Raw genomic sequence first — 23,567 nt, 5'->3', positions numbered from 1 at the left:
CTTACTCTGAGATTATGCCTAGTCCAGTCTAGGACAAGGGTAAACAACCTCTCAGCATCTACCCTGTCAAACCCCCTAAGAATCTTGTATGTTTCAATGAGGTCATGTCTCATTCTTCTAAACTGCAATAAGTGCAACAAGCAGAAGTGCAGGTGCTGATGCATTGTGTGAAATCTTGCTATTATTTTTCCTTGTGTCTTCAAAGAAATTTCAAGTTCAATTTCAGTTTTTTCCCCTCTCCAGGAGACATGGGAAAAGGCTTTCCCGTCAATCCAATGGTTAACTCCTTAGTTAAGTATCTTGGGGAGAAGGAGATTAAGTGAAAAAGATTTTTTAAACAAGTGTATGGAGGAAGGGAAATGTTTAATTTCAAGGACTGGAAAAATAGCCTTGCCTTCTCAAACTGTCCTGCCAACACAGAGCCACTCTTGACATCCTGCTTTTGTGGATTCGCTTTGTAAACACCCTACCTTTGCGGGGCTAGTCTTTCGATGCTAAAGCTGTGTTCTTTGCTTTCATAGGTTACACGATCAGATGATAAAGATGAACCAGAGCCTGCACCGGCTGCAGGTTGCCTGGAGGGAGGCACAGCAGTCCTCCAGCCCAGCTGCAGAAAACCTCCGTGAGCAATTCGAACGACTAATGACGGTCTATTTATCCACTAAAGCGGCTGCCACAGAGCCGCAGATGCTCCAGAACTGTATGAACTTGCAGATTTCCACCACAACGATATTGGTGCAATTTTCTCTAGGAAATCGAGGAACAGACTACATGGAGGTGACCTTCCCTCTTCTGGACTTGGAATACTGCATGCTTTCTCATGTCCCAGGTATATAGCATGCCATTAATAGAGATTTGGTAATCTTGGTGATGATAGCTGTGGATGCTGGGTCAATTGAAATTTTCAAGACTGAGACCCATTAAATTTTTGTTGGTAAGAGTATTCACAGGTGTGGATTAAGGCAGATATATGGAGTTCAGGTAGAGATCAAAGTCCTGGGCAATAGTTATCCTTCGGCCAACATCACTAAAACAGATTATCTGATGGTTGTCATGTTTCTGTTTGTGGAACCTTGCTGTTTGCAGATTGACTGCTGTGTTTCCTACAGCAGTGACTACACTTCAAAAGTATTTCATTGGTTGCAATGTGCTTTGGAACGACTTGAGTTTATGAAAGGCTCTAGAAATGCAAGACTTTATGACCGAGTTGAATGATGGAACATGCTAAATGGGCCAAATGTCCTCATGCTTTTCCTATGATTATAGAGTGAGAGTTCACCTTTTGACAATGTATTACAATGGAACTATTTGTGGTTTTGTTAACTGTTATGATCCAAGCTGAGGTTACCCCTGGACAAGCCTGATCCCAGAGTGGAACCCAGCTTGATAGATCCTAACTTTTATTTTTGTTTGTTTAGGTACATGGAGGGTAGCTACTGAACAGAGGCATAGGAGTCAGCTGATGAACTTTTAACAAAAAAATAAAACTTTTATTCAACACGAAAAGATGAACTATATTACAATACTCCTTCACCCACAGCTATAACTTTATAGATATATACAGATTTGTAAGGATAACACAAGTTACAAAAGCTATCTTATACTCTAATGTTCACAGTAAGTACACAGTCCATGTAAACCTATGGCATCCTGTGGTCAGACACACCACACTCTGAAACCAAGTGACAGATGCCACCTCAAACAGATGCTATGGATCTGTACTCAACTCCCCCCAGACGCTTGTCACACCATGAGCCAACCAGTCTCACAGAATTCCGTCCTTCACATGAGGGATTCCAATCTCCATCCTCCAGGACCTCGCCTTGGAATCTTCTCCCAAACTGACGTTTTCACTCAGACATCTTTCACAAGAGTTCACCTCCAAGGGTTTCAATCTCTCCTTCTGATGTACCTCTTCCCTGGGTCACCACATGCACTCAAGCTGTCTTCCATGTACTCTCTCTCACCAACTCAGCCTTAACAGTACACCACTGCTTTGCATGCCCATAGCAAAGAATTACAGACCTTCAATTGTCTCTGAACCTTCTTGCTTCTTGCAAGCTGTTCTCACTTGAAGCTTGGAACTTTTCTCTCTGCCCCTCACTCTTAACTTCACTTAACAGGACCTTTTCCCAGGTTCCTGTCCTTCCTTTAACTAGAAGGTCGTCTTTGGACTTTCTCTTTTTGCATTCCCCTGGACTTTTGGGGTTTTCCTTAGTTTGGGACTTGCTATCTGTCCCCTTTTAGGCTGTTTCTGCTTCACAGCTGCCTCCAAACCAACTGAACTCAAACAGCTTCCAAAACAAACTACTGTCTTTCTTCAAAGATAAAAGCAAAAAACTGCGAATGCTGGAAATCCAAAACAAAAACAAAAATACCTGGAAAAACTCAGCAGGTCTGGCAGCATCTGCGGATAGGAGCACAGTTAACGTTTCGAGTCCGTTTCGAAACGTTAACTGTGCTCCTATCCGCAGATGCTGCCAGACCTGAATTTTTCTAGGTGTTTTTGTTTTTGTACTGTCTTTCTTCTGTGTGTCTGCCTATGGGAGGAACCTGCCTATTTGACGCACCCCCCCCCCCCCCCCCGTTGCTAGGCAACTGCACTGTTCTTCCTACTCTTGTTTACTTTCACTTTATAGGAGTCGTAAACATCTCATTAGAAATGCAAAAAGCCTTTTAAAGTGAAACTAAAACTCTATTTGACCTTTCTTAACACACACATACAGAAATACAAATAAACCTTTAAGTTAAAACTCATTCCAAACACCCACAAATACAAGTATAACTTACTTAAACTATCTCTATTTCTTAACATAACCATCCGTTTGTATTATTGTTAAATAATCTGTCAATGCATGTCTCACTAAAGGGAGTCTTTGTTGCTCTCATGTCTGTTAAGAATGTGGCATCTTGGACCATATTCACGTTAACATACAAGTGCATTTTTTTTTGCATTTCCCACTTTTTTTGTCTGTTTCTTGTTATTTTTGCCCTTTATGTGCCCTCCTTCATCACAGGCTTTCCTCTCTAATGCTTCCAATTCTATTTCACTAAATACTTGTGAGCGCTGCCATGGGAAGTCAACTAAAAATATTTTGTTTAGAAATAAATGCTGTTTTTTTCACTGCAAGTAGGATCATCTGGAATTACAAGTAGCTGTCGATCATTTATGAGCCATCTGATACTGTCCGGTGTCTTGCTGCTGTGAGGGAAGAGTTCGTGCCTTATGTTCATCCTCCAACCACTTTTTGCAATCTTGTCATGCATGTCAGATTACTTGCTCCCTTCTTCTAAAGTTGTTGCCTTGAGGTACTGGCTCGTTGTTAACGTCTGGCCCCACTCCCCAGCCACTGCTTATCAGTCATTGAAGTGTGCCTTCCCCGAGTTGTAATGGACCCTGTAGTCTCTGAGCTGGTGAATGCTTGCTTTCCAAAGTTTATAGGTTCAGTTTTAGTGGGCTGCTTCACTAAATAGTGTGCCTCAGCAAGGGTGGTGGGGGGAAACGACTGTTTACTGTACTTCATTTCACAGTCAGTTTCATTGTCACTTGCAATGATGTTCTTTGGTGAATAGTTTATTTTATGCACTGAAAATGGACAAGGCTCTCTTGTCCTCTGGATGAATTGTTGCACTGAGATCTGCACCCACTCAAGGAAGTGGACATTAAAAGCACTAGCAGAATGCTGGTAGCTTTGACATACTGAAAGGGTGAAGTCTAATAGGGAGAAGGGTCTTCAACCCAACCTAATTTAGTGAGAGATTGTGATCTATTTTCATACTAGTAATGTGCACTGGTCCCTTTTGATTCATTGACTTATTTTGTTTCTTTGTCACAGAGTTCTTTGCTGACAATCTTGGAGATTTTTTCATCTTCCTACGGAGATTTGCAGATGACATTCTGGAAACTGCAGGCGATTCTCTAGAGCAGCCTCTACACTTTGTCACGGTGTTCATGGGTAACGTAGAGAGGTAACAACTAGGAACTTGCGACAAAATTCACTGGCAAGTCTTGTACCCCCCAGCACCGTGTGCAGGTGTTTGATATTGCTGCAGTTTTTACATTGGGAGTTTTATTGATGTAAGTTAAGTTGTTGGTGCTGATGCACTTTCCCATTTAGTGGTGTCAGCAACTAGCAGGATCAGAGAAGTTATAGCATAGATAGAAGCTAAGCCATGCTTCTTCTACTCTGCCTCAAAAATGTATTTCCCCATCATTGTAAGAAGAGCACCCCCTATTACATCACATAGACATTATTACATTATATGCAGCACTCATCCTTCAGTTTTAGTGGATGAGTTTGCCATTTAGCTCTAAAGTAAGATCCTTTTAACCAGTTAGACTTGGATTGAGACTGCCCAAATTCATTTTAACTAATACTGTTAAACCTAGCAGACAGAGCAAACTTTAATTTATGATCTCCATAGAGCCCAATAACTTTTAAAAAGATTTGAATTCGCAGTGACAACTCAAAGGATCGCACAAGATTTCATGTTTTTAAGATTTTTTACTGTAACAAACAAACTAAAATCAACAGTGACTAAACATTACTTAGCAGGCAATTAATACACTAAACTAAGAAAATATATCCCTGTTTTTTTTTTAACCCTGTGATAACCCCATGCCACGTTTATACATTACATTGCACTCTCAACAGAAATGTAATCTTGTTTTTAAAATCCTGAATCTGACCTTGTTCTCTTCTCCCTGTTACGCTGACTCCCAGAATCCTTTTAAAAGTCCCTTCACTCAATCCTCCTGAGCATTATCGAATTGACTTCCAGCAACAAGGCACTCAAATTTCTGCAAGGTTCATCTCTACAAATGGAGAATTTGATCTCACAGCCATAGCTTCACTGTTTTTCAATAATCCACCAGCATATCTCTCTCCAGAGCCTCTGAATATGATTGCCTGAGAGTCTGTAAGTCTACCCATGATAAAGCCAGCTGCTCTGTCCTTTGTGTTGAGGTGTTAAACCTGGCACTTGACTTTCAGTAAGGTTTGACCTGGGCCCCCTGTCCCCATGGTAACCAGGCCACACAGGCTTATTGTCAGGCAGAACTAGGAGAACATCACATGACCCTTTTCATGACTCCATTTTATCTAGATTAAAGACACAGTTTAAAACATGATCATCTTATAAATCTCTGTACTCACAATTCCATTGACCTTCATCCAGTTCCTGGGTGAAAGGCTGGTGTCTTCGCCTGAGCAAAGTTAATTATTAACATAACTTTCCGTAGGTTTCTTGGCAGCTACAGATGGTAACTTTGCATCCTAATGTCAGTTCTCAATCTAGATTCTTGCTTGGGCTTCCCCTAAATTGACAAGTTTCTTGATGTAAATAGACTGTCAAGAATTAAACGGAAACCTTTCCAAGAGGTAAACCTTTTCAATTGCACCTCCTTGAGTATCAGTTAAGGAATACTATTGGTGCAATTGCGTGTGAGCTCTGTTAACTAATTATTTTTCTATAAAATCTGCAGGGCTATGGGGAAAGGTCAGGGGATTTGGACTAATTGGATAGCTCTACCAAGGAGCAGGCACTGTCACAATATGCCATATAGCCACCTCCTGAGTTGTATCATTGTGTTATTCTGTGTACTAAGATTCAGCATGCAGAGTGAATTAAGTTTCAGACCCCTTCCACTAGAGGAAGCCGTAGTTTTCAGTTCACTTAAAGTTCAGCAGCCTCTGTTCTGCTACATTCCAATAACACAGACTCCCATGAAGTCACCAACAACTCGCATGTTGGCGTGCTGTCTCTGGCCAGTGAGTGTACCTTCTTCCCCAAACTTCTGAGACACACCTAGTAAAGGCAGTGAGATAGAGGAAGCTATGCTCTGAAATTGAGAACAGTGAATGCCCATCCATTTGAAATAATCATTTATATTTCTCCTAGAAATTCTACGAGTTCACTTAAGTTTTTGCATTTTATGTTGACCATTATGGGAACTCTAACCTTATTTACTCCTCACACCTGAGGATTTTTTTTTGAGGGGGTATATTTTGCACTTACACATTCTCTTGCTATGTGATGATTAAAACAGTGCAGATTTTACCCTCTCTTATCTAGTCCCTCTGGCTCTGTATATGCCATGATCAGAAGACATTCCTGTAAATATGTTTCTGCAGATATAATTTATTCTGCTATGGTGTATTTGGTTTTGACAGATTTGTTTCAGTGACACAAAAAGAGACAATTACCACCCCACCTCCTCCCCAACCCCAAGATGACTTTTCACTGCTGCAGGTGATCTGTTGGGAGCAGCATTGCTGCTCTCTGAGGAACCAGAGACTACTGGCATTATAGATCAGGTCTCCCAACTGGAAACCTATGCACCGACTCTTATCTTCCAGGTTACATGAACATCATTTTGAAATGATTGGAAAATGTTGCACTGCACTAAGAAGCTGACTGAAAGATATTGGTGTAAATAATTATGCCTGTGCAAATAACATCAACTGATATTGACTGCTTTAAGTGAGGGAAATGGCCAAAAAGGAATGGGTATTAATGCTCTGTGTAGGCCCATTTTCCTAGAAAACATGGGAGCAAAAACATCACACAAGATCATAACATTCTTTACAGTAAAGTTTGGAACATTGAGAATTACACATGATCCTTTTATCTGGAAGTGTGGTCAGCGATGTCATCAGGCTTTCAGTAAAGTGTAAGGTTGGACTTTTGAAATCTTGAAAACTGGAGGGAAGTTGGAGAAAGGTAAAAAACACAGGAATTACAGGCTTAAGGAGTTTTAACAACTTGAAGTGAAAAATTAAGCATATTACACAAAAGCACATGGGCTGAAGTAAAATATTTTTCAGTAGTCAATTGATCGCACTGTGCCAAATAAGTCCAGTGACAAGGTTGAGTGATTATTTTGAGAGTTTTGTTCAGTTTCACTTGTCTATGCAGTCTGAGTCTGAATAGCTGGATTATGCTGAAAGATGTTTGTTGACTGACCAGAAAGCCTCTTTCTTCCTCCCGTGATGCCTCTTAGGATGAAGAACCCTCACTTGCGAGCAAAACTGGCTGAAGTCCTTGAGGCTGTGATGCCTCACATGGAGCAAGTTCAGAACCCAATGATTAGCAGCATGTTCCACCGGCAGCGAGTCTTCAGCTCGTACCAGCATGCACACTATCTCGCTGAAGCACTTATCAAAGTGTTTGTGGACATTGAATTCACAGGTATGTTTGGAAGGTAGCAGCAGTCTCAGGTAAATACCAGAATTACAGCAGTGACTACACTTCTAAAGTTCCTCTTTGGCTGTAAAGCACTTTTGGGACATCCTGAGGTTGCAAAAGGTATGCAATTTAAATCAAATCCTTTCATTATTATAAAATGGCACGCATAATGTTACACCTCAACTTTCCAACAAAGCTGCCATAAAAAAAGTTACACTCCCATCAATGCGATTGATTTCCCAGGGAGAATGAAATTTGATTTTGATGCACACAGACTATTCCATGCGCTGTTCACTGCTGCATGCAAACAGAACAAAAGGGCAGAAGAGGGAGCACGCAGGACAACTAACAGAGCCAAGTGCAAGATGAGCATTCACAGGGGAGTGGTGTTGAAGTGTTCAGAATGTAGATGGCAGAGCGGGCAGTGCTGTAGGTCATGAGTAAGTGAGTGCAGAGTAAGCTACTGTATTGTAGATTGCCGAATATGACACTTGTAGATTTGCTTTGATTCTTCATGGACATAGATATTTTTCTTTCTCCCACACAACCCTAAGTTCCCTCCCCTTCACCCGACCAAGGAAGAAAACAAAATACTGTAGATGCTGGAAATCTGAAACAAAAACAAAAAATGCTGGAAAATCTCAGCAGGTCTCCACAGACAGCATCTGTGGAGAGAAAGCTCTGAAGAAGAGTCATACGTACTCGAAATGTTAACTCTGTCTTCCTCACCACAGATGCTGAGTTTTTCTAAGAAAAATAGAACATTTCGCTCAACTTTTAAACCACCCCAACTTGTCAATATCTAGTATTGATAGGAAATACTTGGAAGTGTGACAGAACAGAACTGATTGTTAATTATTTTGATTCTGTTGCGCTGATGTTACAAAGCCAGGTGTGCTGCACATGGCTCATACTTTCGCTTTCATATTTTTGTTAGAGGAGGATGGGGGTTAAGGTAATGCTCTATGAATGTAGATTACTCAGAGACAGTATCTGTAGTACTGTGCTAAAGTTAACGTTTCTACATCTACATAGCCACAACTTCTTTTTGAAACTGAACCATGCAAACAGCAGAATCCTGGGTTCAAATCCTAGTTTGTGCTGAGAGAGTTGTTCTCAGCTGAGAGAGCAAGGGAATTAAAATTAGCTCAGCAACTTATCAATTGGGAGGGGTATAAAATCAGGTAGAATTGCTGCCAGCAAGTATCTGCATGGATCTTAGGTGAGAACAGGATTGGGCTTGATTGTGATGCAGGCCACATTTTCATAGCCCAAGAGTGCACCCTGTCTAGGTTACACTGGAGCCTATGGTACTGTACCAGCAGGAGCTTGTATCTTTCAGAAGAAGGCTGGGTTGATTGGCGAGAGATTTGCTTTTGAGATAAATTTTAAAACTGCGATGTTGTATTACTGCTGTAATCAGCATAATCCAGTTGCCTCTTTCAAAATATTGGATGTTTTGGGCTTGAAAATGATTTTCTTGGCTGTTGCTTCCTTTCTTAACTTGGCACACTTTTATTTTTAGTTCTATAAAATCACCTGTGTTCTTTTACTGTTTCCTATAACAGAAAAAGTAATTTTGGGGCCAGCTATTGAGCAATGTTCAGAAAGACAGGTACAAGAGTTCCTGTTGAAGTTTTCTTTTTTTGAAAAGCTGATGCCCAATTCTTTTGCTGGTTTGTCAAATGATGAAACTATTCACCATCTAATTTTAGCATAACTGAACCGCATAAATCACTATTTGCGGTGAAGTTCCTGTCTTTCCAGGCTAGATAAAACTTCATCCTGGTGGGTGATTGAGAGGCACAAGAGAAGTAAACATTACTGGAAGAGCACATTGTTACTTCAGATTGCACGTGGTTGACGGTAGGATGAAGTGACACAGTTCCAAATTTAGAGCTGATGTCACAAAGTATATAGTGTGAGCAACACTTGGAATGGATGCCTGGGTAGGATAATGGTGACAAACTCTGGAATCCAAGCCAGTTGGGTGCTGTAGGTTATTTCGGATAGGTGGGCTAAGATAACACAAATGGCCATCCATGTCTGTAACTAACTTGCAACCAATGACGAGTGTATAGAGAATGTGGTACTGGAATAAATTACGTGAGTCAGGATCTAATTTATTTTCTTTTTGCTGAAGTTTGAGGGACCAGTAAGGTATAAAACTAGATACTGAATTGTTTTATAGTTGGGGAATCTTGGGGTTGAATTTTACTCAAGTGACCAAATGAATGAAGGTGTTTCTTTGGCCTATTTTCATTCTCGTTATCCCCATCCTGGTATTTGGATTGTGTTGCCATGTTTTATTTAGTCACTGATTCTAGCATTCTTGGTGCTGTTACTTGCCTTGTGAGTTGGGCTGTCATTGAACTGGAATAGGTGTTTAAGGAATGAAACATTGAGAGTTTAAAAATACTCTTTTTGATGTTACCCATGAATCAATAGGTATGATTTATTTTTTTTTTTGTCCCTTGCCTTCTGAAAGCATTTATTCCTTGTTGGAGCACCGTTCCATAGCTAGTAGCTACCTGAATACAAGTAGCCATTCTTCTTGAACGAACCTATGCAGACAATGTCAGAAGTCTGTTTGAGCTGGGGCAAAATAACCATAGCCCAATCCCATTCTCACCCGATAGCCACACACTTGCACATGCAGGAAGGATTGCTGGGTAACTAGCAGGAGTGCATGCCATTTTCTGACCTTGATGCTGAGGCTAATTACACCACCTCTACTGTAACCTTGCTTTTCACTTTGAGCTGAATGATTTGAAACACTGAAGGTCAAACGTGGGGCTGTTCTGATCTGTATGGCTCAGCTGCTGAATCAATAAACTTGTTGAGACGGAGTGGGGAGGAGTTGGGAGGATGAAGGGGAGAGTGCTGGGACAAGTTGTTTGAATGTATCTGGCAGGCTAAAAACACCCAGTCTCAAAGTTCTGGTGAAAATTTCAGGTTGTTTCTGAAAATTAGTATAAATGATGAAGATGCAGCACATTGAGGCAGTGCCTTAAAAGGGTGTAGGTTTATGTCTGAGCTTCTCGATGTACTGAATTTGAGACTGGGGAATTGGTGAGCAGGAGTTGAGTGCATCCATAAAGGATAGTGGAAGGGGAAAACCCTCATTCAGCTATGCTCGAACATCTCGAAGCATTGGCAGAGGCCTGAGAGTGAGTGCCCATTTTTGTTTCTTTGCAGCTTCAGTTGATGAGGGGTAACGGGACACCAGGGAAACAGTGAAAATAACCTGGCAGGAAGATTATATTATATTATTAATAATTATATTATTAAAAATATTAGTGGGATCAGTGATTACTGTGTTCAGTTCTGTTCACTGAGGCATAGAGCATTCAAGATCAGGTGGTGGCGTGGTTTAGAGTCAGAAGACTGACCTGAGGATTGAGTAACTAAGAAAGATTAGAGGAAAGTTGGTTTGTCAGTCTTGAAAGGGAATGACTGAAAGAGGACCTCATTTTTATAAGGTACAATCATGGCACTTCCAACCAGGGCCCAGGAGAGGAGGTGCAGACGGGGGTAAAGGGGGCCCGGGTTCAGTGTTTTAAATGGAGTTCTCGTCATCACACTGAGCAGCCAGAGCTTAGGACCTGACAGACCGGTTTTAAAAAAAAGTCGGAACTTTCATGCTGAGTGTTCCAATTTTTTGAAGCCGATCTGTCAGAGCAGTTTCACTCATTGTTGCGCTGCTACTGGGGAGGCTGGGATGTGGGGAGAAGGGGGTGGTGGTTAGGGAGGTTGGGGGGAGGGGTAGGGAGGGGGTTGGGGTGGAGCCTGTGGTTGCGGGTGGGGTGGTTGTTGCAGGGAGGGATGAGAAAGGTTGATGGCAGTGGGGGCACTAATATTTTTCACTTAAAAGCATAGTTTGGCTGACTTATGGGGATTCTAATGATTAATACGTTAAAAAAAGCAAAGCATAAAAATAGGTTTAGAAATTATATGGCCAACACATTTTTTTACAGCTCAGGTACCTCAAAATTTGGCACTACGCCCCTGGGTACAATATGGTACAGAAAAGGTATATCCAGAGTACTATATGAACTACTCCAAGACAATAGAAGATGTGAATATGCAGGCAAGCTGGGGAAAGGCAAATGGAGAACTGAAGTTAAAATTCTTCCCATGTGATCATAATGTTGAATAGATTGGGGAGAAACAAAATAGCCTAGAATAATTTTAGAAAAGCTGGATACTCTGGGGTAGGGGAGAGATGAAGGTTTGTTCTGGATAGTGATCAAAGATGGGGAGAATCTCATCCCTTTCTGTGATACTTTGGTGAGTTGGCAGGAGTGTGAACATCAGAATTACCCTTGCTCCTGGTACCCAACACCACATGGAACATTTGAATGATGATGGCATGACTGTGTTCCAGCGATCTACCTTTTCCATCTGCCTGATATCCTAAGCAACTTAAACTCAAGTCAGCTAACTCCTAAACAATGATAAAGTAGATTTACTTCTGAAAGTGATCGCTGTTACTGTTTCATCTGCTACTAGGTGATCCACATCAGTTTGAGCAAAAGTTTAACTACAGGCGGCCCATGTATCCTATCCTAAAATACATGTGGGGATATGGTAACTACAGGCAAAGCATCAAGGTCTGTATTATTTTAATTTAGTGTGTTTAAATATATTGTCTTACCCACCCACCTTGTGTACTAAATATGTTTTTTAATTCAACCCGTTTAAAATATTTGAAACATAATACCCTGGGCAGAATTTAGCCCTTGGATGGCGGGTGGGCCCCACCGGCTTGGCGGTGGGCGGGCAGCCGACCCCCGCCACTGAAGCGGGCCCTGCCGCCATTTTAAGTGGGCGGGCCAGTTAAGGCCCACCCAGCGGCATCCCCGACGGAAGGCGCTATGCGCTTCCGGTGGGGAGGAGAGAATCCCGAGCTGTCAAAGTGCGCTCTTTCACACATGTGCGCGAAAGAGCACACTTTTCCCTGAGGCAAAGTCCTGTCTCAGGGAGAATACTGACAGTGTCAAAAACATTAAAAATAGAAACATTAAAAAATTATTAACATGTCCCCCTCATGTGACAATGTCACACGAGATGGGACACCTTAATAAAGACCAAATAAACTTTATTAATTTTTTACAATACGGACATGAAACTTCATCCCGCCAGTGGATGAAGTTTCATCAATAATCTGGAGCCCACTGGGGCTCCTGGCCAGCCCGCCAGCCTTAAGGTTGGACGGGCAGGACTTTAATTACTTTAAATAGCCTGTAAATGGCCTCAATTGGCCATTGACAGGTCGGCGGGCGGACAGCTGATTTTGCTGTCCGCCCGCCTTCCTAAAAATTTAAATGAACTGGGATGACGTCGGGGATTCCTCCCGATGTCATCTAGCGTCATTTTCCCCATGGCGACCGAGACCCGCCCCCAAATCGCCAAGGGGAAAATCCTGGCCCCTGACTTTTAGGAACTACTTCAAGAATGTTTTTTTTGTATTGTCAATGTTGAAGTGAAGTGTAGTTATAAACTTTATGTCCAGAACACTAATTAATGAGCGTAGTTGAATAAATCGTATTTAGCTTATCTAAAACACGTTAACCTCTTTGCTCACATTTCATAGGGTTCATAGTCGAGCTGTAGCAGGTATAAAATAAATGGCAGTGGGAAAGGAGGGAATCAAAAACATGTGGAAATTACGTGGGTCAGCTGTGGCAAGGGATAGTGTTTCACCACAATTTATTCTGGTTGCTGGCTTTTCAGATCAAAATCTATATGTTGAAGTGTGTGCAACTTTTAAATCACAGTAGTAACTGTTAGAAAACATTTATCGAGCCTTTTGCAATGGTTGTTGTACACGGGTAATGCAAAAAATGCTGCCTGTCAAGTTTAATTGACAAATAAAACAATCTGACTAAGGGTCTAACCAATTTGAAGTTTGACCCCACACTCTTGGTTTAGTGTCCCAGGGAGAGATTATATGGCCAGTGTGAGAAATAGCAAATATCACATTGATGCAGTAGGTGGTCCTTTCTAATCTTGGGATGAAGGGATAATGTTGAGTAGAGTAGAATGAACATTACTCTGCTCTTAATTATGCTGTTGCTAACCTTGGAGAGCTAGATGCAGCCACATGGTGCCTGACATGAAAAGTGTTGCATTCACCAGCACAAATATCCCTCATCTTGGTAAAAGATATACAGTTAGATTAATGGAGATGCTCTATAACCTTGATGTGAAGTTCAGATCTACAACCTAACATCTCAACAACTTTAATGATGGAATGGCCTAAATTGTTCTCGGACATGCAACTTTGAATTATTTCTCCTGTTTGTGTTTGCCTTTACAGACTTTAGCTGACTATGCGTTTGACAACTTGGAGGCAATGAACCCTCCTCTTTTTCTCCGATTTCTCAATCTACTCATTAATGATGCCATCTTTCTATTGGATGAAGCTATCCAGGTAGCTAATGCAAACCACTTGCTTTTATTACTGTATTTACATGTCTGGTGCACACTCTTCTCTCCTCCCCTCTTCAAAAAACAAGGTGGATGTGCAGGATGATGAGTTTAATTGCTTGCATATTGTTTTCCACCTTTCTTCCCTCCCCTTTTGACCTGTTACTGGAATACAGTTTCCTAGGGACCAGCAGCCTCTCTCAAATGGCAATTCTTCATTTACATGTTACCAGACTATTGGATTGTCAAGGGGGTACCATAGCTGAACCCAGTCCAATATCTGCACTTCCCAGCTGAGGACCCCAAATAGTGATCAGGCGCAGAAACCATGGCTGACTTTGTTTTTCTCTTTCCTCCTTGGCCTTGGGGCATTGAGAATGGTGGCAGTGCCTGAAGTGATGCCCTGGTTGAAATTTGCTAACAACACAGACTATAGATTTGCAGCTGGTACTTTTTGCCCCTGTAAAATTTAGTGCTGCATAACATGGTGTATTCCTCCAATGAACTATTGGGGCAAGTGAGGAGGCAATAAATACTTGCATTTCTGATTGGACTTTTTGAAAGGAAAGTCATTCAGTAGAAACTAGCAAGTGAGATAATTGCAGAAAAATGCCATGTGGTATTACAGACTGGAGATTAATGGATTCTTGTTTCTGTCTCTTTAAGCATTTTAAGTTGGAAAATTGTGTCGTGAGGCACTGCAGTTTATTTGAAAGGGTTTTTTTTTGTTAAACTTTGTAGTATTTGAGCAAGATTAAAATCCAACAGATTGAGAAGGACCGGGGGGACTGGGATAACTTGCCCCCTGAAGCTCGGAGGGAAAAGGAAGGCAACCTCCAGATGTTTGGGCAGCTGGCTCGCTTTCACAACATTATGTCTAACGAAACGATCGGCACCTTGGCATTCCTTACTTCAGGTCAGTGCGTTTGAAATGAAAGAAAAACAAGAATGATTGGAGCTTTGGGATCTGATGTGGCTCCAAAGGTCATGCCATTTGGGCTTTTGTAAACACCAGGTGGGTTTGAATCTCCTGTTGTCTACAGGCCCTGAGCCAGGTAAATCTGTAAAATGTTGCTTGTTTTTTTAAGCTATGGGGAAGAACAAAATATGATGTAATGGAGTTGGATTCTTTGGATTCGAGCTCCTTGCTTGAATAACAACTTGCAAGATGTTATGCTTTACAATGCCCTGCCTAAAAAATGTGGCGGAAGCGTATTCAATATTAGCTTTCTAAAGGGAATTAGATAAATGCTTGAAACTTGAAATATATGCAGGTTTTATGGTGAAAGAAGAGTGCTTCCCAAACTTTTAAACCGATTAATCCATTTTAATGCCTCAGACTTTGTGTGACCCCAGAATGAAAAGTGAAGGGGGGTGGGTGGTGGGACGGTAGGAGGGTTAAAGAGTTGCTGAGCGGAGGCCAGGGGAAGTTGCCGAGCAGGGAGGAGAGAGTTTTGATTGGGGTTGGAGTGGGGGGGGGTGTTGACCAGATGGCTTTTAAAACTGCTGGGTTTGCCCTGTAAAAAGCAAAGACACAACTTTTTACAGGCTGCGGTTGTAGCAGCAATGGAGCCTCAGAGAACAGACGGTTAAGCTACGCCTACCAACAGGCAAAAAAAATGAACATTTAAGGGGTCAAAACTGTCAAAACTCAGTCTGAGCTCCAAGCACGCCATTGCTGCTTCTAGCTCGCGACCCACAGTTTGGGAACCCTTGAAGTAGGAGACTGGGACTAACTGGATAGCTGTTTGAAAGAGCCAACAGGCACGATGGGCCAAATTACCACCACCTGTGCTTTATGATACTGTGAAATTGAAAAGCAAAATAACTTTACAATAAATAAGCCCTCTTCCAGCAGGAAAGAAATCTCTAAAATACTGATCTCAGTATGAATCATATATTTTAGCATTAAAAACTGTCATTGCTGAGAATCCCCAGGGAGCTGTGTAGTTTTAAATTACAGCACCTTTACACCGCCCGACCTCCTCTAAGCTGAGGTCGTGTTGTTTCCTGGGAAGTTTGGAAGAGAGTTGGCTCAGTGGTCACTGACAGGAACCTGGGAAGGGTTGTGCAGCATCCTTCCTCTGTTGCAAGTCTCAGGCCATAAGGATTAAAAGGGGGAAAATATGTAAAATAATGGAAAGATACCCATTTTTAAAAAAAAATAAAGTTTATATTAGCATTAACAACAAGAAGCTATAACTTAATCAATTTCAAGCCTTCCAGTGAACTGGGCAGATTAAGTGAAGCTGCGCTTCCTGAACAGAACCTTGCTCAATAGGAGCACAAATCAGCGATTGATGTGCTCCAGATTAGCTAACCCTTGCCCCTGCGCCACCCCCAATCCCTCCAAGTGCTGCCTCGCTGAATTTTCCCAATATTTCTGAATAGCTCTCCGTCTATCTGATTAATTTTTGATGCCCTAGATGTCAGGTCCCATTTTTTTTTTAAACAAGAAAATTCCCCCAAAATATGATTTTCTTTTAAGAGTATAAATTAACATTTTGAAATTTGGGACCGTTGCCTGACCTCTCATGCTATTTACCTGGCTTTCATAACCAAGCTAGCCGTTCTGGGCTGCTGAGACATCGCACCCCCAATACATCCAGCTCCCTATGTGCAGGGCAGGGAGAGAAAGTGAAGTTTGATTAGGAAACCAGTCATCATGCTAAAGCCAGTTATATGCTAAAGATGCCCTTGACCTCAAGTATTAGTCAACTCAAGACTGATGTAATTTTAAAACTTACAAATTTGCAGTTCAATTCCCTGGCTTTCTAATCTGAGCGCAGTGATTGTTTTGTTTCCAAAGCTTAGATATGAAAGGTCAAGACTGAATGCTTAATCCTTGGCTCTTGCTGTCTAATGCTGCTCACTGAATGCAGAGGAAAGCAAAGGCAGTGAGAGCAGAGTGTGTACTATGAGATATAATTTTGCACTAGATAAGCGTAGCAAAGGTGTTACTTACCCCTTAGTGAACCTAGAGGCTGCTCCAGATTTAAAGATGAAAAGTATTTTTGCATGTTAATGCTTAAGAATAAACTTTAATCCTGAAGTATTTTAATCGAGTTAAAAATCAGTGGGTTATAAAATGGGATTGTAGGATAATGGTCTTCCGGGGAGTATTCCATACCTGTTTCCCAGAGTGCACTGAGAGTTTGCCTTTTCCCCATGTTCCGAAGCAGTTGTCACTGAGGCAAGTTCATATTCCCGCTTTTACTGTGAATCACTCATGGTGCTGGGTCATTACTAATTACTATTACTGCTTTAGTATTTCGAACCACATCTATGCAATATTAAACCATCTTTTACACGGCATTAAACAACATAGGAACAGGAGGAGGCCATTCAGCCCCTCAAGCCTGCTCCACCATTCAATTTGATCATAGCTGATCTGTACCTTAACTCCATTTACCCACCTTAACTCCATACCCCTAGTTATTCTTACCCAGTAAAAATGCCCACAAACTAGAAGGTCCAAAATTTGATTCTTAAATTGTATTGAATGAGCTGAATTCAGCCAGGGCACCAGTTGGGATGTTACTGTTGGCCTCTGTACTCTGAGCTGGAATAGGAAAAATCCAGTAGTTTGTTCCTGGCCACAGTTCAGTGACTTGTGCCGTAGAGTGCCCTCTGTGTGTTGGATGGAAACAGGTCTGAGCTCAGTTGTGACGTTGTCCCCAGTCAGACCATCTACCAACAGTTGGGCAGACAGGTGAACTGTTATGGCACAGTCAATGGTAAATGCTGACTGGTTATCCAAATCCCAAAGGGAAACTTGAAACAACTGCCACAACTTGTTCTGCAATTTGTATAAATTTTTGAGATGCGTGCCTTGAATTCAGTAGTAATAAGACCAAGTCTTATAGGTTTTTACAAAACTAGATTAAACATTTATTAATAGGAGAAATGAATTTAACCACAGATCTAGAACTACAAATTACTACTATGATAACTTCTAAATCCTCTACTTAATCTGACTCCCAGTTACACTTTCGTTAAGGCAACAGTAAGGCACACAGATTTTAAAAGACCCAGGCAAAGTGAGACACAATACCCTGAACCAGTCGAATTCAAAGTGATTTTCTTAACTTCAGTTCTTTGAAAACAGCAGCTTGATGCATAGATGCTGAAGGCTTTTCACACTTGTTAGATCTTAAAAATGCCTACCCTTACACACAGCCTTTGCTCCTTTATACATATTTTCTCCTTTTGAATGCAAATTCCCATTGTTTCACAATATCTTTGGACTTTATCTTTCTGATAATAAAAATCTCTCGTAGCATGAGTTTTACCAGTAATCTTTGGGAAAAATAAATGCACTGTTTCTAAACTTTGCCTGGCTAGGTGACACATTTCACTCCTCCTTTGAAAACAATCTAGTCTGGTTTATTTAAAAATGCAAATATCCTTTTACACCTTACATTCTAAACCTCCTCCATGTTTACATCAAAACCTTCAGACCAGCTGCCTTTAATCCAATTAAGTCTCTCACACATTCATGCACACACATATAGACACACTGTTTTACAATAAATTCCAATAACATTATTATATCTTTCTGACATGAACAGTGGCCATTTCGGAGTTGTACTGGAGGATAGTCCTTGCCCTTGGAACTCTACCCCAGCAATAGTAAACATCTACAGGAGAGGAAGGAAAATTAAAGGTTATTTTTTGTATAAAAACTACCAACAAACTGTGATTGTTTTAATTATCTACTGTGATTCTCTCTGGCAGAAATCAAGGCTCTGTGTGTGCACCCCATCCTCGCTGAGCGGATCATCTCAATGTTGAACTATTTTCTTCAACACTTAGTTGGGCCTAAAATGGGTGCCCTCAAGGTCAAGGATTTCAGTGAATTTGACTTTAAGCCACAACAGTTGGTGTCTGACATTTGTACCATATATTTAAACCTGGGGTAAGTAACAACAGTTCAACAAAATATAATTTGTCCCTTGCAGCAAATAGCTGGAATCTAATTCTCTGAATTGGAATATGCCAAATTGGTGCTTGACTACTAATGACTGAAAGGAGGGTTCTGATAGCCGAAAAAGCCGCGAAATATACAATGAGTGGCCTGTTACATAATCCTTGGAACCATTTAGTCTACATCAGAGCTGTCACTGTAATTAGGATTCAAGACTGGAAAGAAGAACAAAATAATTCTCTCCCCTATCCCCTTTTTCAGTCTCTTTGTATAGATTCTTTGCCAATTGTTGGGTTTGATTTGTGCGCTATTTAAAATGATCAGGGCAGCAATTACTTTAAAATTGGGCAAACGAGAGTTTCTGTTCAAATGAAAATCCAGTGTATTTAAAAATAATACACAGAGGAAACTCAAAGCTATTGCGAGCAGGCAACTGATCTTCTCCCAAGTCTCTGCCAGTGCTTTCCCCAGCTAGTAGAAGACATGTAGGAACAAAGCAGAATGACTAACATCAAACAACAAGATCTTCATTGGAATAAAAGCAAAATGCTGCTGAAGCTGGAAATCTGAAATAAAAACAGAAAGTGCTGCAAATACTCAGCAGGCCTGGCAGCACTTATGGAGAGAGAAACAGAGTTAATGTTTCGAGTCGAATATGATTCTTTCGAACTGAAGAAGGGTCATATTCAACTCAACATTAAGATCTCCATTGGAATTGATTTCTTCGACATGAAGAATATTTTCTGCTACCTTCTTAATTCTGATTCCCCATTGTTTAGATGCACTAACTTGCATACCATAGCACATATCTGAATTTTTATTTTTAAATACTGGAGGAGAATGCAAATACAATGTGCTTTACCTGCCCTGTCCTTGATATTTGGGACTGAAGCCAAGCAAAACATTTAAAAGTTATTCTAAACTCTTCCCTCTTGTTCCTCCACCAGAGTGAAAGAGAATTTCTGTGCTACTGTGCCAAAAGATGGGCGCTCCTATTCTCCAATGCTGTTTGCACAGACTGTAAGGGTGCTGAAGAAGATTAATAAGCCAGGCAACATGATCATGGCTTTCAGTGAACTGGCTGATAAAGTAAAGGTATGTCACGAGTAATTCACTGGCATTATTGTCACCGAGCAGCAATGGCACAGAAATTTTCAGATGGTGCAGTGTCTTGTGAATGAAAGAGCCTTTCTCGGGCTTCATTAAGATTGGCATGACTACATTACCATCCATGACATCCTAAACTCGCATTTGTAGTCGGCCTCAATTTTTCACCCCACAAATGCATGTTTTACATATAACTGGGTACAAAGGATCAAGCAGGTGATATGGGCTGTATTGCGATGATGCAGGGGAGTCTAAAATGCACCCACTATTTGCATCGGATGCTGATGACATTTCAAAATAGTGACCACCCACACCCACACCAGTAGTTCACGTTCATACTCAACATGTATGTCTAACCCCGTTTTTGGAGGGATTTTTCATGGCTTCGAATGTTGACTTATATGCCAACATACAAGATAAGTCTTATCTCTGTGTCTCTAGAGTCTGAAGCTCCAAACAAAGCTATACTTGGACAGTGCACTAGTTTGGATGTGTTGCTTTCTCTTGCTATGATGCCATCCTTGACCACAGATAACATTGATACTCTGTCAATCAGTCTCTTGCAGACCTGCAACAGCAGGAAGAGGAAACATTCGTAGATGCACCAGATGAATTCCTGGATCCAATAATGAGCACAGTGATGACCGATCCCGTTATATTGCCCTCCTCCCGGGTGACAGTTGACAGGTCAACCATAGCTAGGCATCTCCTCAGGTAAGGAATTTGGGTAAAAGGAGGCAAATTAATTCTGGTGTATCACCGATGGTAGTATTTGAAGTCAGTGAATTTCATTTGCATTGTTTCCCCTCTTGTATCTTAAATCCACCTACAGCACTAATTCTTGTTTTTGTTCTGTTTTGCTTCAGTGACCAAACCGACCCATTCAACCGTAGTCCACTCACGATGGATCAGATCAAAGCAAACTCAGAAATGAGAGAGAAAATTCAGCAGTGGTTGGCAGAAAGGAAACGACAGAAGGAACAAAATGGGCAAACCTTAGAGTGAGAAACCAAAAATGACAAGCGCAAGAATGTTATCGGACATTCACTGCTGTCTAAATTTGCCTGCTGTACCAGGACTACGCAGGGACTGTACCTTAATGGCATATCTTAATCCATCATCGCAACCCCTGTTCATTACCAATCAATATAATGGAATGTTCTTGTCCTAACTGTGCAGGAGGTTGGTCCAACACAGTCCCATTTTTGCTCTCAAGCAACCAGCTCCCAACGTTAGCACCCCAAATTCAGTATTTTCTTATCAATGTAGCTGACTGAAAGTCTGAAATGTGAGGAGACCTGTAAAATCTACTGAGTGAGGAGTTCACAACCAACCATGTGCTTTTTTTAAAGTTGGTACATGTTTAGTGGCTTTGAAATTGTGTTGTGCAGTTAATAAGGTACAAGCACTTAATGTGCTTGTGTAAAATTCCATTTTCTGCTGTTTTAGCGGGCACCTTAACATTCTTATGTTAAACGGGTTGAGAACTCTACTTAAATAGCAGATAAAGGAAATTGGTAAGCTACTGTAGCGCAGCATTATTCCCAGGCGTGGGTGTTTTAGCCTGTTACTCATCAGAACCATCTTTTTGGAGGCACTGGATGGACGGGATGTTCATTTAGCTATCTGGCTGAAAGGGCTTCAGAGGTCCTGTGTAAAGTGGGAAGCAACTAATGGTTACGCAAATGCATTGGTGCGCTAGATCTCCATAATTATTATGCATGTGCCAAGACCAGTACCATTGTGTTGTTGCATTACTCTGCAATGAGTCCTGAACAGAAGAAAGGGTAACTTTTGTTGTGTCGCTTACTTGGTATTGAATCTTGCATGTCAGAATTTGCATGGAGGAGCTTCTGCAAAATCTGGTACACTAAGATTCCCTTTTGTGGTGCTATCCATGACACCAGTTGTGCGAGGGAGCCCCTGCAAACATTGATGTGCTCCAAGATATCTCATGCAAGAACTGCCACATCCTTGGGAACCCAAACCCCTTCTCCCACTTCTGACAGTGACCTAAAAGAAATCTGAATATTAGAGGAAAGGTATTTTTTCATTTTTACTATACAGCAACAGAATTGATGTCTGAGTAAGTCAACAATAGCTATAGAGTGGAAAATTCTTAACAATAGCAGCAAAAACCGTACTCTGCCCCAGACAGACAGACACACACAAACGCAATTACTTTCACAGACCCCCCTGGAACCCCCTTGCAAATCCTGGTTTGGAAATCTGTGTGCTGAAACAGAAAGCCTCATACACTTTTGTGTTGGCTGTGGCTGCCTTATATAATGTCTCTGTTGTAAGATGCTTTTTTCTGAAACTCCCAAAGACTGCACCACAAAGGGCAAAGGCTTAAAGTGTGTCTGTAATCTCAATGCAGTCGTCTTATAGAAAACACTGTCTGTGTGTGCAAGGGAACGATGTTTGCAGATCCTTGCTTTTTCTCTATCCTCCTCCAGCATACTGACCTAAAAGATTGTACTGTCAATGACCATTTCCAAGCGATAGGTTCACTCCTAACCTGCCTTTCCTGATGCAGATGAGAATGGATACTAGATATGCATTATGTAAGCTTGAACTGGGGTGAACAAATTATACTAAATTATACTGGGTTAATGCAAAATACTGTGTCAGGGATATGGATACCCAAGTTAATGGAAACGAGTAATGTGTAGCATTGCAAAGTATTTTAAGACTATGCGAGGATAAGCTGTTGAATTTATTTTTCAGATGCACATCAACTTAACTAATAACTCATGAGCAGTGAATCTTGAGGAATGGTGATGGTCATTTCATGTATTGTATGTTCTTCTTCTGAGATGTGCTATAGACTTTTAACTTGGCAGGAGTGCCACCAAATAGCACTCTCAACAATCGTTTCTTTTAATAAAATAAGTTTTTGAATGGACCGGTACTTGAGTGGTGTCCAGTAAAGTTTGGTGAGGCAGACGGAGAGTAATGTTACTGATTTTTGGCAGGTTTCAAAAGCCTTTGGCTCTGTCTTGTTCACTGAACCTTTGATTGAGGCCATTTGCGTCCAGTTTAATTTTGCCTCCTTTCGGAACTGTTCCTTTCTTGTACAAACTTGTGCTGGCATGTTTTCAATCCAGTGCCCCTACTATTGGCCTCATGTCCCATTGAGTTGGAACACACTGCCCTCCCCATGTATGGACCATCTAAGAAAGGTTGTTGAGGGTTTTCCTTCAGCTCTATGCTCTTTCTCTTTGTCTCTCAAAAGGCTCATGGTTTTTTTCTCCTGTTTTCCCACAGGGATTTGCAGAGAGATACTAATTGTTGTTAGGGAGGGAAGAGGCATAGAAATTGACCATTTGATTTGTTGCTATATTGATCTGCAGAGGAACTCGTGCTTAGTAAAAGATTGAGAAATGATCGTTACTATCTTGTCAGAGTGAACGATCTCATTTCATACTTACCCATCTGGAAACACACAGCTGTAATATGAAAGCAATGTAGTTCAAATTTGCAGTGACAACTTAATCAACAAGTTAACTAGGCATGAATCCCCTTTCCATCTGCCATTTAAAGCTTTGTGCTGGGTACTTTCATGGTGTCACACTGTGACAATGGATGTCAAATATTTTTTAAAATGAACCAAGAACATTGTTTCGACTTCCTTGATTTGTACTGAAATGTTTGTGATTTCTCTTTGTCTGGAGTTGCGAGACTTGAACAGGTGTAAAGAAATCTTTAGAGGACGTTTATTCACAAATTGTAAGTTGCTTATTTTGAAGGTCTGAGATACATAGACATGAGCTAAACTTACTCTCAGCTTTCCTCTTTGTTATCCATCCTTGCTGTCCTCAGGGGTCTGACACTGCTGTAGCCCTGACATTATGCTGAATCGCAATGAATTGAGGGTTGGGATTAAACTCCTAAGTTACTTGGCTACATT

At 41.2% G+C, this 23,567-nt stretch overlaps 1 protein-coding gene across 1 annotated transcript in view; it reads left to right on the top strand.

Annotated features, from left to right (window-relative positions):
• ube4a (ubiquitination factor E4A (UFD2 homolog, yeast)) overlaps positions 1 to 22,562 on the top strand; it is a 44,833-nt gene extending 22,271 nt beyond the window's left edge. Inside the window, exons 11-20 of the mRNA XM_078533056.1 lie at positions 522 to 829; positions 3,837 to 3,969; positions 7,004 to 7,191; positions 11,701 to 11,801; positions 13,511 to 13,624; positions 14,362 to 14,536; positions 18,358 to 18,538; positions 19,495 to 19,642; positions 20,211 to 20,368; positions 20,521 to 22,562. Coding sequence (XP_078389182.1) covers positions 522 to 829; positions 3,837 to 3,969; positions 7,004 to 7,191; positions 11,701 to 11,801; positions 13,511 to 13,624; positions 14,362 to 14,536; positions 18,358 to 18,538; positions 19,495 to 19,642; positions 20,211 to 20,368; positions 20,521 to 20,659 — 1,645 coding nt within the window. The 3' untranslated portion in view covers positions 20,660 to 22,562. The remainder of the gene's footprint in view (positions 1 to 521; positions 830 to 3,836; positions 3,970 to 7,003; positions 7,192 to 11,700; positions 11,802 to 13,510; positions 13,625 to 14,361; positions 14,537 to 18,357; positions 18,539 to 19,494; positions 19,643 to 20,210; positions 20,369 to 20,520) is intronic.
• The last annotated feature ends 1,005 nt before the right edge of the window (positions 22,563 to 23,567 follow it).

This window comes from Cetorhinus maximus, chromosome 2, assembly GCF_964194155.1.
Source record: "Cetorhinus maximus chromosome 2, sCetMax3.hap1.1, whole genome shotgun sequence".
In the NCBI taxonomy this organism is placed as follows: Eukaryota; Metazoa; Chordata; class Chondrichthyes; order Lamniformes; family Cetorhinidae; genus Cetorhinus; species Cetorhinus maximus.
Note: the sequence above shows the minus strand (reverse complement) of the source record. Positions and strands in the feature narration are given on the sequence as shown.